General features: G+C 41.4%; 2 protein-coding genes across 3 annotated transcripts in view; one reads left to right on the top strand and one right to left on the bottom strand.

Annotated features, from left to right (window-relative positions):
* The window catches only part of LOC131668500 (phosphatidylinositol 5-phosphate 4-kinase type-2 alpha), a 681,877-nt gene that overhangs the window by 252,237 nt on the left and 412,708 nt on the right, over positions 1-16,932 (top strand). The gene's annotated exons all lie outside the window — the stretch shown is intronic.
* LOC131668505 (uncharacterized) lies at positions 2,522-3,061 on the bottom strand. Its single transcript, XM_058942755.1, has one exon. It carries the CDS (start codon positions 3,059-3,061, stop codon positions 2,522-2,524), a length of 540 nt encoding a protein of 179 aa, XP_058798738.1.

Raw genomic sequence — 16,932 nt, 5'->3', positions numbered from 1 at the left:
AAACGTTGGATTTCGCGCTATGTGCGAATCCGGGGTCAAAAAGAGGGGTTTCCATTACAAAAAACACTTCGACCTTGAAATGACCTTCAAAATAAGGTTAAAGGTCAAAGGTTTTTGGTGCATTGAGTGGCCCACTCTGTTCTGAACAAATTTTGTAGAGGTCATTTTTCGATATCTTAAAAATTAAAAAAACGCATTTAGGCAGTTTTTCAAGCATTTGACCTTAAATCGATCTTCTTAAGGCCATGACAAAAAATTTTAAAATACCGTTTTGGACGTAAAATTTCCCGCTCTTTCGATTACCGTTGTCAAAAATAGGAGTTCCCATTTGAAAAAAAAGTTGACCTTTTAATGACCTTGAAGGTCAAGCTCAAGGTCAAAACCAAGGTTACCACTGGATTCCTCGTTCAAAGTTACTACAGGAATGACCTTAATCTCCTCGGAAATAGTTATATCTCAGGACTTACTGGGGTGTCCCGGCACTTTTTGGACACCCTGTATTGTAACGATAATACTGACGAGACGACCCTATTGAAAGGAGTTAATGAATGTATTAAGGTAGTAAAAAATACGAACTCTTACAAAAGTGATGAGCCATATTCCGTGAACAAACTTTTATCAGTAATATATTCTGCAATAACTCTACTCAAAAAATTGGACGAAATCAGAGATAAAGAATATATTAAAGTTTTAAATATGCTTGAGTAAGGTATAATTGAAAGGTCTTTCAGCCCTTATTCGAGTTCAACATTTTGCGCGGACAAAAAAAAGAATGCTGAAGGCGTAATCAAGAAAAGACCAGTAACAGACTTCCGCGCAGTAAATACACTGATTTCGGATTACAATTTTCCAGTGTCAAATGTAGACGATGAGTTAAATGCGCTAGGAGGATACACAATACACTTGGTGTTTGACCTTTATTCATGATATCTTCAATGCCTAGTTAGAAAATAGGATAGGCATGTGACAGTGTTTCAATGTGACCAAGGCTCTTTTCAATTTACAAGGTTGCCTTTCGGATTGAAAACAAGCGCGCCGGTCTTTCTATCATTAATCCGCCTTTTAACGACAGGAATGAAAGGAGCAGCAATCTTCTTCGATGGTATTTGTGTACATAGTAAGTCTATTGAGGATCATTGTGAGATTATCACTGAATTAATGAACCGTCCAAGAAAAGCTAATTTAGTACTAAATTCGGAAAAATTTGAGTATTTTGAATTGAAGATAGTACACCTGGATTAAGTGATATCGAAAGATGGTCTACTATCTTACAACGGTAAAATTTTAGCCGTGCAACAATTTCCCACACCGAGAAACCCAAGGAATATTAAACAATTTATTGGCTTGTGTAGCTACTGCAGACGATTCATTGACAAATTTTCCGACGTCACGCAACCTTTGAACAAACTGTAAAGAAAAGATCAGTAGTTTATATGGGAGGAAGAGCAACAGAGAGTATTTGAACTGTTAAAACGCAAATTGTGTGAGCCACCCGTACTGGTTCATCCAGACTTTGAGAAACCATTTATTTTAACAACAGATGCTAGTGGATACTGTGTAGGGTGCGTTTTATCTCAAAGACAGGATAAGGATGACTTTGATAAGGTATAATGATATAATTTGATAAGGTATAATGCATCTCGAGCGTTAAACGACGCGGAAAGACGTTACAGCACCTTCGAGAAAGAAATGTTAGCAATTGTTTTCGGGATTCTTAAATTTCGACTGTACTTATATGCAAAAAAATTCACAGTCATTACTGATCATAAACCTCTAGTTGGATTAAGATCGCACAAAGATCCCAACTCCCGAGTAACTAGAATAAGACTTAAGGTGGCAGATTTTCGATATTGAGGGGGGAGCCTGCTTTAGAGGCGTCAAAAAATCCATTTTTTTGAGAATTTTCTGGGGGAGGAATGAAATATCAGATTGGAATGAAACTTTCAGGGTTTATTATAACATGTTTCAAGAGTCTTCTTAAAGTTTTTTATTAAAATACAGATCATATTGTGGCTCGTAGAAGCATTCGGCCGAGGCGCCTCTACTCTGTAGCTGTCGTGCGGCGGGAAAAATGCAGATCGCAATTTTCATCTGAAACAAAAAATCAGATAAAATTTCCATTCTCCAATAGTGTAGTTTCTAGGTAAACCAAGAAAATTCAAAAAAAAGTGAAAATTGAACAATTTATCGCTAAATGAACAAAAAATTTATTTTTTTTGAAAAAAAAATTCACTTTAGATTGTTTACAAAGTTAGTTAATCTTAACTTTCTTAAGTTTTTTTAGGTTAAGCTTGAATAAAATTCAATTCCAAATAAAACCCACTTTGTCTCGTTTCGATAGGACGTTTAGTTTTTTCCCTATCTTCCCCGCCCATTAGGAAAAATCGTAAAAATGCAAAACCGAAAAATCGCGCGTCAAAGTTTTCGTATATAAAAAACATAATTTTATTGAAATTACCACGTAACTATGCTAATCGGCGATTCCTGGTCCATACATTTGTTCTTCAGACTCTTCGTAAAACTAATTTTCGCCGAGATGTTCGAGTCTACGAGCTGTTCTGGCCTCTTTGCTCGCGAGTAGATTGCGTCTGTTTTCTCGGGCGATGCGCTCCTGGTCGGCTTGCCGAGAGAAATTCATGCATTGCTGTCCAATTTTCAAGTCTAATATCTGCATTGTTTGAAATACTGCACTGTAGCCTTCATTGAACATTCCTCCAGCGATGTAGGTAGCAATCTTGACAATTTTAATGCCTGAGTGAAGGTGTTTAGGTGTCATGCGCCACACAGTGGAATTGAACGACTCGTTCGCATTTTGTGTGTGTCCACCCAAGCATCTCGTTAGCAGATCGTCGTTAGATAACTCCTCGTACACAGGACGAATGTGCTTCTCAACCTCTTCGTCGATGACACGTGGCGAATGTTGAAAATCAGCCAGTTTATTTGCTGCCTCGGCTTTGCGCCACTCACACCAACTGTCGGCGCCTTCTGGGCAATGGTCGTGGCGAGGTAATTCATCCGTCGAGCAATAGTGATCGAGTGTCGCCATTATAGCGTTTTTCATGTCTTCCACAGAATTTAAGTTTCTTCGAATGGCCAGACCGTAGTAAATGGTTAATTTTTTTATTAAAGTTTCGGTGGGCCGCTTCTTTCCATCGAGCTTTTCTTGTTTTTTTTTGTTTCGGAGACGAGTACCCATGCGCTTTTGGACATGTCCCACGTACTCGTTTTTTGTCACTGTCAGCTCCAGGCCGTATGGATTACTGTTCAGAATGCCAAGAAATGTTTTGGAGTCGCCGTCACCAATGTAATTACTGTACTTTACTCCGAATTTCTCGATGGATCTCAAGAACATTGTCATTATCGAATCAACTTCCATTTTTCCGGACGAACCGGCGTGATTCGAAGACCAATTTTCCTTATGGTTTTGATACCATTCTTCAAACTCTTCGTCGTCCAATGTATTCTTCTTGAGAACACAAGTATGACAATATCCACTTTTAACGATGAGATCGATCACTTTGCCACTGTAGTACCCGATAAGTGTAGTTACACCGTATAATGAAGTACAGCCACGTTTTTTCCAAGATCCATCGCCCGAAACTTTCAAATGGTCAGCTGGTCTTCCATTTTTAACGTTAAGTTCTTTTTCCTCTGCGACGGCTTTTTTGCAGGCGCTGTCAAACATTTTTTTCGACTCTGAATACAGGTGCTGCACGATTTGATCATACGTCGATTTAGCTAAGCCTGGTGATATGTCCATAAGACCACAAAAAATGTTAATGCCTTCTCGTGCGACATCCAAAAGCCTCATGACGAGCACAATTCTTCTATTGATTTCGTAGCCAGTATTGATCAATGGTCCAGATTGAATTTCTCGTTTACCGCATTTGCACACTAAAAACGATTTTGAATCCGAGACCTCGATGGCCTCTTTCGGCAAAAGTTATTCGCTGCTTACACAAATTGCAAATAACTATTTCGGAAATTGCTAAAAATACAGAGACAAACTCAATTATTCGATAGCAATGTGACGGATGAATTATGACATCGTCCGTTGTTGCTGAAGCCAATTTATTTTCACTACGGCTCGTATTAGCTTCTTCATCATCAGATGTCGAAACATTTACGAACTGATTGCCATGGAATTTGCGCTTCCGTGGCTTACCAGTGCGTTCAGTTGAATATTTACTATCTTTCGAATAGCTCTGCATGATTTCAAGATGTTCACGTACCGAAACACAAAACAAAACTGAACTCGAATGCTAATACAGCTTGGCTCAAGCCGACTCTGCCAGCTCATGTATACTGCTTATAATATACACTTTTATCCCTTCCATAGCTCCAGCAAGACCTACGAAGGATCTATAGTGTCTCGAAAGACCGTGATTCCTTTGTATTATAATACGTACAATATATCAAGGAGCGGAGCGCGCGCGCTCCGAGCGACCCGGCTGATCGTATACCTGCTCGACGCTTACTCACTATTTCTTTTATAACTCCGAAAATATTTCGAGGATGATTCTAAAATTTTAGGGACACATTCTTGGATAGTTTAGGAAGACATTTATGCAAAAAAAATCGATTTTTTGAAGCCTCTAAAGCCCCTAAATCAAATGTAAGACAGGAGTTACCGATATAAATGCAGATATTTTGTCTCGTAACTCAATAGAATTACATACATTAGATCCGCAACTAATTCACGAACCAATCAATATAGTGAAAATGTCAGAAGCAAATCATGATAAAGTACCAGTACTAGAGCGGATGACCACGCGTTAGACGAAAGCCTATCACTAAATATGAAGAAGCTATAAGCGCGTTGAGACCTCGTAAACAGAGATTGTGGCGGGACCAAAGTGCCAGTGACGTAACAACACAATACGAAGGTAAGACAATAGGTCAGAAACCTCTGAGGACGCAACTAGCAATACACCAGGTACACAACGAACCGAGAACCAAGCGTCAATCGTAGAAAGCAAGGTGACAGATGTGCTATTAAAAACCAGTTTAGAAACTATCGAAGAAAAGGATGAATGTGAATCAAACGAAATTAAGATCTACGCAATGGATGAAATTATAAGTAATGAGAGTGAAAAAGAAAATAAATTACCTCAAAGTAGCATCATTTATTGTCGTGAAAAGTTGCTCATGAGAAATAATAATTATTTATATTTTGTCAATGATAAAGGGGAACCTCTGGACGAAGGAGCACGTCTACTAAAAGAAGTAAATACATTACCAAGGTTAGAAAGCTTAAAAGTAGGATACTCTAAATTAATTAGAGTATGGAAAAAATATCATTTAGTGATGCCGCGAAGGTTCGAACAACGAGAAAGTACCGAGGATATAATTATTATACTAAATGCATTACTCATGAATTTAAGAAAAGTCATTGATGAAAACAAGATAGTCACTTTTAGTCTAGCCAAGAGTGAAAGCATACGAGGTCTGTCCGGAAAGTATCTTGCCTACCTTTATATTTTTGTACTAGCGTTATTCTTTATCACCTGGTGGGTGGCATTCTTAAAACTAATCCCCACTTGATTGAATAACACGGTTCCATCGATGTTTCCAATTTTTAAAACAGTCCTGGAACTCACATTTAGGGATAGCCTTAAGTACATTCGTCGCCTTGTTTTCAACCGTTGTTTTGTTATCAAACCGGTGTCCTTTGAGTGATTTTTTAGTTTTGGAAACAGCCAAAAGTCACAAGGGGCTATGTCGGGACTGTATGGAGGTTGCCGAAGCAATGCGATATTGTGTTTGCTCACAAACTGCTGCACAAGATTGGATGAATGCGCTGGCGCATTATGGTGATGGAGAAGCCAGTCACCACTTTCCCAAAAGTGCGGCCGTTTTCTTCTTACTGCATCACGCAAACGTTTCAAAATTTGAACGTTGTATTCTTTATTGATTGTCTGATCTGTTGGTGCATATTCGTGATGTACAGCACCTTCACAATCGAAAAAAACAATCAACATTGCTCCGACTTTGACGTGCTTTTTTTGGTCTTGGCGATTCAGAATGCTTCCACTGTGAAGATTGTTTTTTTTTTTCAGGATCATAACCATAAACCCATAATTCATCACCTGTAATAACTTTTCTAAGCACATGATCATCATCATTGACCATTTCCAGATTGTCCAGAGCGATTTCTAAGCGAATGTTCTTCTGCTCTGCTGTGAGCCATTTTAGGATGAATTTCGCACACACGCGTTTCATTCCTAAATTTTCGGTTAAAATTTCTGAAATGATAGTTTTTGGTATCCTAAGGTCTTCTTCTAGTTCTCTTACAGTCATACGACGATCTAGTTCGATTGCAAGTCGCACCCGCTCAAAATTATCTGCGATTTTGTCGTCGAAGGTCGGCCGGAAAGAGAATCACTATCGACAGAAGTGCGACCATCCTTGAACCATTTATACCACTTTTTTATTCGTGTTTTGCTCATACACTCGCTTCCCAAGGCCTTTTGGATCATTGCAATAGTTTCCAATCTCGTTTTTCCGAGTTGAAAGCAAAATTTGATTGAAGTTCGTTGATCTTGTTTTTCAGTCATTTTTGACAATATCAAAATCCGACGAACGCGAAAAAGGCACTGTAAACAAAGACAGGCTGCGCATGAACTATACGTCCGACAGGTGTTAGTCAGTAACCAATAGATTCGTGAGGCTTTACTGTTGACGTTTCTGTCCGGTAGAGGTCGTTTGAACACTATGGCGCGAAGATATAAACGTAGGCCCGATATTTTCCGGACAGGCCTCGTACAGCAGATAATAAAGAACTAGATTTTGAATACAAAACAAAGAGCTGTAGATTTCTGGCGAAGTAGTAAAACGAAGAAAAATTTAAGTCTCAATACTGTGCAATACAGATTCAAAAAAGTATCATCTATTACTCAGCTATGTCGTTGGGCTTATTTAATTAATAAAGGTGGCACGTATAGAGAAAAAGTAGCACAAATTTGTCGGTATACCCTCGATAATTTTAAAGCAGCTCTCGACAGTGGTTCAATTATCCATGATGAAGATATAATTCGATGGGCCTTACAAGCTAAAAAAGAAATTGCTTTTGTTGATATTAGGTTCAAAGCTTCTAAACATTGGTTACTCAAATTTAAGCAAGCACACAAAATAGTTTCTAGGAAAATAAATAAGTTCATAACAAGAAAAATGCTAGAAAGTATTGCAGAACTTACGGCTAAAGCAGAAGCATTTATCGATGATATTAAATCGTGTATACCAAGGATTGGACTCGAAAATATGTATAATTCAGATCAGAGTGGATTTTAGCTAGAGATGCATTCTGGAAGAACATTAGCAGTAGAAGGAGAAAAGCAAGTGCAATGTTTGGTACAGTCAATTTCAGCAACAACGCATAGTTATACTATACAGTCACTAAAATCAGCTACTGGACAACTGTTGTCACCGTTATTTCTAGTTTTAAAGGAACCAAGTGGCAAGTTTGGCCTTATTGTAGAACAAAACATATTTAGCCTAGAAAACGTCTACGTGGAAGCATCCAAATCTAAAAAATTAACAACAAGTAAGGGAACTAATAACAATTTTTACATTGTAATATCGTTGATCAATTAATTTGTAAGTCGTTTAATTGCAGATCACTTCAAAATCTGGTTGGAAAAAATATTTTATCCCCATGTAGGCCATCACTTCATATTATTACTTGATTCTTGGAGTGGTCATTGTGACAAAGATATAGAAGAAACGATCTCACAGAATAAAATTATTAACATAAAAAAATTCCAACTGCAACCACAGGGAAAATACAACCACGTGATGTCTATGGATTCCGTATTTGGAAAAACTTTATCCGAACATTTTCTGATAATGTAATGTTAATGGATCATGATATGAATTTACATGTGAAAAATAAATAATTAAACTTCAATCATTGGTTCACAACCAACTGTTTTCACCAAGATATATAGATTTGTTTAAATATTCCTGGTATAAAAACGGTTACGTCAATGAAAAACCAGATAAATTTGATAATCCAATAGATTTCAGTTTTGGAAAGTATTGTGCAACACATTGTGAAATAGAAGGTTGCACAAACACTGCAATTGTACGATGTGGTTGGTGCAAAAAAGCATTGTGCTTTAAACACTTTTATGGGGACTACCATTATTGTAAAAACTTCGTAAAATAATATATTTTATGCTCAATACAAAAAATGCACTATGGCAAAAGATAAAAGATTGTATATTATTATTATTATACTCTAATACTCGTATTATAAACAAAAATACATTATAAGTTAAATTTACAATAAAAGAATTTCAATAACATTCTGATAACAATTTCTACGGAAATTATAAAACTGCTTCACACACAGAATTTTCTTGTTTACAAGTTTAGGAATTTGAGGTGGTTTGGTTAAAAAGCACAGACATCTAGCTTATTTGTTGTTTAGGGGTTTAGGGTTTAAGACTCTTTAGTTCACATGTACAGGCTATAAAGATCACACATTTGTAAACAAGTTTTTATGAAAGTTACAATTTTTTTTCGATATTTTCGTCCACCACATTGGTTCCACCATTTTGTTTCGCCAGTTATTTCTTTTGTAAGAAATAACCTCCAATTTGTTTCACTGAAAAATATTAATTTTAAGCCGAGATATTAAAAAAAACGTTTTTTGGGGGTTAACTTTAGGGGAGGTTTTTACCCCTTAAAGTTAAACTGGCTTGCAGTTTTACTGACAAATGACCTAGTTGACACGATTCTGTCTCACTGACAACTAACTCCCGTTTTATTCTAGCTTATCTTTCATACCAGGAGATTAATCATTAATCTGGCCATAAAATTTTACTTTCACTCTTTTCCTACTACTAAATACATTTTATAACTAGCTAATTTATTAGAGAACAATGTGTTCAGCGGTCTTCGACGACTATTTTCGGAGGAGCCTTACCAGCGAGTTGCAGTACTTAATTGATTGATAAAAATCCACAGTAATTTGAAAAAAAATATATATATATACCATAAAAACTTATATTTACTACATATCTACTCAATAACTACTGTTCTGCCGGTATAACTCATCCATTTCCCTACTCCTTGCCTGGATTCATTCGGTACCACCTTGATGAAACGGGCACATTTCGTCTTCATTTTCCAGTGATTTACGATGTTCCGCAAAGGGACACGTTAAAAATTGAACCAACACGTCTTAATGTTGTTTACTTAAATGCAACACCTTGCAATAACGACACTCACGTACTGCTAATAACGGCACCTGGCATACGGTACAATATCTAAAAGTGATTCGATCATATCTAAGAAAACTACCATAGTCGATCTTAAACAGGTGTAAAATGAATGTGTCCGTACATTCACTGACTGTTTGAGACGGGCAACGAAGTGAATTTTGGCTCCACTATGTACTACTTTTCGGTACTGTGGAGTACTCTGGATGTTGTAAGAGCTCGTTATTACTTCTTAATGCAAAGCGTCTCCCTCTGGCTTGTTGTTGTGCCACTGTGAGTTCGGGTATTACTGGACCTAGCAAGTGGTACCCTATCTTCGTTGCACTCTTTTTGGACAGTTCTTGAAATTCCGATGAATTGTTATACAGTATTTCCCCAATCACTTCATAAGTATTGGTTGACTGGAAAGTTTGTACTTTATATCCATATTCACTCATGGTTTTGTTCAGACAGCGGCTAGATGCCCAGCGATAGATATGGAACGGTTCCGGAATCTTACAGTAATTTTCACTATTTTCAAACGATCCTAGAGGGTCTTGTTGCACAACGCCTTCTTTGTTAAAGGGAAAACCGTGGCAATAGCCTCTTTCACTTATAAACTTGATGCTCACGCACTTAGCGTACATTTTTCTCACTGAACTATTTCAATTGTTTGCTCTGTTGTTTTCTATAGACTAATAAATTTCCTTTTCTCCGTTCTTTTCATGACTTATCTTTTATAATTCCCTACTCCTCTTTTTCTGCTTTTATATTCCTGGGTTATTACCATTTTACAATCGTCGATTTACTCTAGTCATACTAGAAAAACTTTTATTAACCACATCTGGCCTAATACTATAGGCGACGTTCCCCCGCAGAATTAAACTTTTTTTCGCATTATTAAACTTATAATAATTGCTAATTTTTTGTATTAAGACAGAAACTGCAACTAGCCAACTGACTCTTTTGACAACAAACATAACTTATTTGTTCAAGGTTAGTATTTATTCTTTGCTAATTATCGATTCGGAGCTTTCAATACATAATTGTTTCGACGAATCTTCAGCCAGTTCTATATCCTTGGTTGTTTCCGATAGAGTTCGTAACATATTTTCGTAAACATGAACCTTCTCAGGAGACATTCGAGGTATCTCGTAAAACCGTGGCCCTGTAAAATCGTATCTAAATCCAGTATCTAATCTCGACATTGGTATATATATTTCGCTCACTGCAGTACCTTTTCCACTTTGTGATAATACAATTAGAGAGCTTATAATTAAATACAAAGTCGCAACGCCGACACATATAAAGTTCCAAGGTGATAAGTCCACTATTGTCGTTTCTATCTTTGTTGTTAATGTACTAATTAGTTTATCTCAATCTTAGCTGTATTCGTTAGCAACTGGTCTATCTTTAAAAGATTTAGTCGAATCGGCGGTACAATTAGATTTTTTATTACTTTATTACCAGCCCCTCTTCTATAAATTTTTCCCTCGGCCCATATGTTGCATGACCTTGGAAGTTCAACTATACCAGAAGAAAGCTTTGGAATAGATACTAATTTGTTTGTACGTTTAATTTTTAATGAATCGTATTCTCGCATGGAAAATAACCAGAGATGTCTGCTAGCAGTTTTTATTAAAATAATCTTCATCTTGACTCAACTTAACATTACATTCATATAAAGTCTTGATTTTTGGCTTTATTAGCATGTTGAACTCATAAGATGCTTTAGTATTTTCTATTAATTCGAAGCTACATATTCTATAATATTTTACCATATTACATTTGTCTTCGGATTGTTGGAATACGGGAAATAACATCATTTCGTACACAACAAACTGTTCCGCATCTATGAACTTTAATTGTTACAATTTGTTACAATAATAGAGAGAGAGAGAGGTAGAGAGATAGATAGATTGATAGATAGATAATATTTTTATTCGCCCGTGGCAAAATTTTTATATTTGTACAGCACTTTTTATATATATAATGATTTATACAAAGTTGTCGAGCAATAGTGCCGTATCACGGGTATCGCAAATGTTACAGATGTTATTGCACACGTTTCCTCAGTCAAAAGCTTAAATTTAATACAAAAATATAGTCAAAAATTAAAAAATTTTATATATAAAAATCAGTCAATATAATAAAAGCAGTCAAATTTATACTAGGCGTACTAGAATTGGACCAGTATAGTTGACATTCCAGAGGAAATCATTTACTTAAGCAAGCTTATATGTCTTAAAACTAGTTATGCAGCCAAAAGTTCTATTGTGACTAGTTTTCGTCATCAAACAATGCAATAAATAAATAAATAACATATGGCACTCCAGTGGTCTCTCTGCGTCCTATACATTAAATGCAGCAAAGTATACGCGCGCCCTTTTCTTGAAGCTACCCAGCGACGGCGCGTGCCTCAGGTCCGAGGGAAGGGTATTCCAAAGTTGGGCACCCATTACCTGGAAGGACCTGCGGGCCGTTTCCGTCCTAGCCCTGGCAACTCTAAGTTCCGCCTGCCCCGCTCTCCCCGGATACCCTGATTTGTGCTCTTTGAAGAGCTCCGCCAGGTATCCAGGTTCACGCATTCGCAGACACCTATACATGAACAGGGAAGCGAAATACTCCCTACGAACGTCCGCGCGAAGCCAGCCCAATTTTTGTCTAAATGGAGAGACCGAGACATCGCGCGCGATACCAAAGATGTATCTCACACAGGCGTTGCTCAGCCTCTGTAGCCGCTTCCTCTGCACCACCGAGGCCCCCAGGCATACAACGGTCCAGTAGTCCAGGTGAGGCCGGATCAGCGACTCCACCAATTTGCGTCGGAGCAGCTCCGTGGTGCAAGGTCTGATAAAGCGCAGACCATACACAGCTCTCCTGACCTTTGCCGCGGCCCGATCAATATGCAACCGCCACGAAAGTTTGCCGTCCAACATGACCCCAAGGCTGGTTACCTCCTCGCTGAAAGGAACGAATACGCCTTTCTGAACCTCAACACCAGGCAAGCCCTCCGCATAGATGTCATTCACACCCTTATTGGTTGCGAAAATGACTGCTTTGGTCTTGCCGGCATTGAGGCGCAGACCCGATTCATGGACCCAGCCCGCCACCGATTTCGCCGCCTCCGTCAACATTCTAATGTCCTTTGTCAATTGTATCTTAAGTGTATGCAGATAAATCTGCAAGTCATCTGCATAAAAAAGGTGTGAAACCTCATGGTCCTTTAGTACATCCTTCAGGTCATTGACATACAGACAAAACAAAAGCGGTCCCAGCACCGAGCCCTGTGGCACCCCCAGACTCGTCTCCCGCCAGTCCGAGCTCCCATTCTTCGAGTTAACCCTTTGTGATCGACCTTTTAGGTAGGATCTCAGCCATCTGAGAGCAGACCTAGAGAAGCCCAGGGCACGGAGCCTGCGCAAAAGCCTTGAAGGCGATATAGTGTCGAACGCCTTGCTAAAATCAAATAACAGCAAGAGCGTCACCATCTTTCTGTCAACGGCCATCCGGATATCATCAGTCAATTTTATTAATGCTGTCTGTGTACTGTGATTCCGCCTAAAACCAGTCTGAAGGGGATCCAAAAGATTTTCTTTATTCAGATACTCCGTAATTTGGTCATGGGCAAGCTTCTCGAGAACCTTAGATAGAAAGCAAAGCAGAGCTATCGGACGAAAATCCGAGGCCGAAGAAGGAGTGTTGTTTTTCTTCAGAGCGATAAGCTGTGCCCGCTTCCAGGTTTCCGGGAACACCCCTTTAGCAAAGGAAGAATTGAATATTGACCTCAGGTATTCACCTACGATCGGAAGAGCCTTCGCCACCACCCCATGAGGAATCCCGTCAACGCCACTCGCCTGCGATGTGAAATGAGAGACAGCCAAGATGACGTCAGTAACGCCAACAGGTTTGAAGGTAAAACCCCTCTCATCCGCAGCGTCCACCCCGTCCATCCCACTGTCTATGTCTTCAAGCGGCGAGACCGAGACTCCAGCAAAGTGGTTCAGCTCGTCCGAGGTGAAACCGTGAAGCCCATCCCCACCTGCCCCCGGCAAGAGGCCAAGGTTCCGCATTTCCTTCCAAATATTTTTGCCTTCATCAATAGCGCTGGATAGATGGTTCTGAAGGAAGTTAATGCGCTCCTGTTCCATGCGGACGTCGACCTCATTGCCAAGCCTGCGAGACTCCTCCAGAACATCCGCTCGCCCAGTACGCTTATAGCGTCTAAATAGAGCATCACGCTTGTCGACGAGCCCCCTCAGTTCCGGACCAAACCAAGGAGCATACTTTTTCCTAAGGCAGAACGTCTTCTCAGGTGCAAACTTGTTAATGGCCGCAATTAAATTATTATTAAGACCCGCAATGGCACCCTCCAAATCTGACCTGGCCGAACCAGCAAGTTCCCAGTCACAGCTTGTCGAAAAGTCTAAAAGTAAATCCGGGCGAATACCACGGAAGCTACGGTACAAGAAGCTCCCCGTCGCAAGAGATGGCACGTAGATGTTAATCGCGACATCTATGATTGCATGCTTTCCGAAGTCAGGCAGCAATTCATTCTTGAAGTCTGTGATGGTGTCGCATGTGTCAGTCAGCATGATATCAATCCACGTGTGAGAATCGCCTACACGATAAGTTGGACCATACCGAACCAAGCACAGCGACAATTCCCCACACAGACGCGCAACGGTAAGAGTATCATCCGACCGCGAGCCCATGTCGACGTTTAGATCACCCATGATGATCTTATGGCTAACACCATCACAGAGATCCCGGAGAACTTCAAAGAAATCGGAGCCCCGCCGCAGGGGCACCTTGGGCGGATGATAAACAACGCCGATCAGCACGGGAGAGGAGTCGCCCGTCTCGACACTACAAAAAAGATACTCTGGTATTCCCAGTTTACCAGGTCCTTGTGTGGCAGATGATGCCAACCTTTTAACTCTAAATTCTTCGCGCACGAAGAGGGCAACGCCAGTCCCATTGATGTTACGATCGCATCTTATCACTGAGTAGCCCGGCACCCGTACGATGTGATCATCAACCACAGATCCGAGCCAAGTCTCAGCAACCCCAAAAACATGATAAGTAGCATCCCTAGCCAGGAAAAGACGGAGTTTCCCAACACGTGCTCTTAACGAGTTAATGTTGAGAAATCCAGCCCTAAGAAAGTCACCGCGATACGCAACATCCCTATTGCCCATCGTCGCCAGTCACGCCGTCCCGGCACCACCCGCAGCGCCCTCCCCGACCCGCTCCCCATTCCCCGCCCCCAAAAGTGTCGCGCCGTCCGTCCCCACCCCCACTGCAGTCGACAATCGCGACCCACCCGCTGACTCCCACACCGATCAGATGGCCCGCAGGTCCGCTTCTGTCTCAAATACATGCGCCCTCTCGCCTGTCCTTCGTTGGACCAGAAGCTTTCAGCCACTATGCCACACATGCCTGAAGCCAAGCCCCTTTGCTATAGGCTTCAGGTCTAGGAAAGTCTTAAATAGAGTTTGGGGCAGCAGTTCATTTATAAATAGCTTCCTTCGTGGCAACATGGCAGTCAACTTCGGTCCTAGGTGGTCCCTGTCCAGATCGTCAATTGTAATGTGGGCGCCGGGCATATTCCACGCTTCACCTTGTTTATCTCGCGCAGCAGCTCCTCATCCCTAACTCTCACGATACAGGAGGCCAAGAAGATCCTGACCCTCGCTGTCCCGTTTGGCTAGCCGCGCCCGCACATGCAGTGCTACTAGTGGGGCGACGCCTGGGCCGCGAGACCCTGACCCCCACTATATCCTCCTGCCCTATAGAGGGTAGTACAACCTTCAGGGCCGCATGAGCCAACCTACGCTGGTCCTCGCGAGAAACGTCCGACGCTTCATTAATTAAGCCATGAATTATCAATTCATGGTTTTCAGCGCCCCCTTCCTGCTGCAGCAAGACCTCTACCGATACATCAGGCCCCACGGTGTCCGCGTCCGAGTCTGCAGCGACATCACTGGAGTTTAAGGCAGGTGTTACTGTAACACCTTTGTCCTTGAGGCTGCTAAAGTTGGCCTTAGCCCCGTCAGGTATCGCGTTCTTCGGGCTGCATTTTTTATTTGTGATCCTGCAAGCACACCGGGCATCACCAACCTTGGCACAAACAAGTTTAATTCTTTCTTCCAGAGAGCGATTGCTCTCTAGAAGAGTACCGCATATTTTCTGCAGGTCCTCCACCATCGAGGACTGACCTCGGATCACGCCCTCTCGTGCCGCAATGCGATTATCGCCGGTACCTTCTCTTACAGTCACAGGTGTTGGAGTGACTTCGAAGGTATTTCCTGGGTCTGATCGCCGCCGCAAGAGAGCCTTCACTTCATCGACCTGCCTTTCGATGGTGTCAAAACGGTGGAATAATAGTTCCAGGGTGCTTACCGGGATCAGTATATTATTGATGCTCGGAAGCTCCGGTGTCCCTAGGAAGTGCTCGTTTATGCTCTTGTGTGCCTCATTTTTACTTGACACTTCCACGTCAATTTGGCTTGTCTCGGCTGCATGATAACTGCGCAACGGCAGCCCGATCTGACGAGTCAAGTGAATCGGTCAGCGCCCTCACACCTGCCACCGGTGCTTCTGCCTTTTGCTCTGCGCTAGCTAGTAGACTCGGCGGCTTAGGTGAGCGCTTCGTCAATAAGCCGCGCCCATTCAAAGGTGAGAGCGTACTAAGAGCGCTAGAGCAGCGATTGATTGGCACGCTCTTAATCGTGTTAGCGCATAACTTGCTCACCTGAGTTTTGGTAGTAGGTTGAATGGGCACAGCACTCACACTTCCCACCGTCGATTTGCGCATTGTGATACTCGCTGTCGGTGGCTTTAGCGAGTTGACTCGGCAATTGTTGCAGGGGCCGTCCTTTTTATTTCCAGCACACTTGCTGTGTCTAGGTTGTTGGCAGACTGTGTAGTTTTTTAATTTTCTGTTTGCAGTGTCCCTGCAAACAGCACACTTAGTTTCGCTCATGTTGCTCGAGCGAAAATTCCAATTTGAATTTGGCGGGGATTGCTGTAGCGGCGCTGTTGACGCTGGCGCAGGCGCTGAGGTGTCGAAATTTGCGCCAAAATTAGCGAAAAACTGCACAGGTATTCTAACCTCTCTCCGGTGTAGCACTTGCTTTCATGGACTCCCTGGCTCCTTTATAGGAGTCCAGCAGTTCACGCTCCTGGCACGTGGAGCCTGTGGGAGACCGGAAAAACCCGCAAAACATCCAACTCACACAGGTGCGATGAGCACGGAAATCCAGCCGCCGCTGTGGAGAGCGATGACAATACAACCAGACCAGAGAGAGAGAAAGAGAGAGAAAGAGAGAGAGAGAATTCAAAATTCGACTGCGAAAACTCACGCTCGGCGCGAATACAAAAAAAGGTCGCGATTGACAAAATACTTTCGTCAGTATTTTGTCGCGCAGAAAAAGGGACATGTACCTACCCTGCGGTGCAATTACGGTGATCAGTCGTAACTGTTGAAACAAATCGACTAGTGGTGCTCCTCAGGAATGGTTGCGCTCCCTCGCTCACGAACAATTGTTGCTCCAACAAATGCTGCTGCTCGCTTACTGCTGTGTTTTGCTGCTGCGGTTATTACAGATTACGACCACTCATGCACGTATAAAAAAAACTGGAAACTTTTGATTTGCAAAATGGCAAGACACAGTGAAACTAATTGGCGGTACTCTACAAGTAACAGCTGAGGCTTAACTGAAAA

This window comes from Phymastichus coffea, unplaced genomic scaffold (genome assembly GCF_024137745.1).
Source record: "Phymastichus coffea isolate CEN01 unplaced genomic scaffold, Cenicafe_Pcof_1.1 PCOF00006, whole genome shotgun sequence".
NCBI lineage: Eukaryota > Metazoa > Arthropoda > Insecta > Hymenoptera > Eulophidae > Phymastichus > Phymastichus coffea.
The sequence above is the reverse complement of the archived record's forward strand: the minus strand, read 5'-3'. Positions and strand labels throughout refer to the sequence as shown.

Excerpts from the sequence above, each read along its gene's own strand:
- LOC131668505 (XM_058942755.1), bottom strand. The coding sequence starts at position 3,061 with ATGAAAAACGCTATAATGGCGACACTCGATCACTATTGCTCGACGGAT.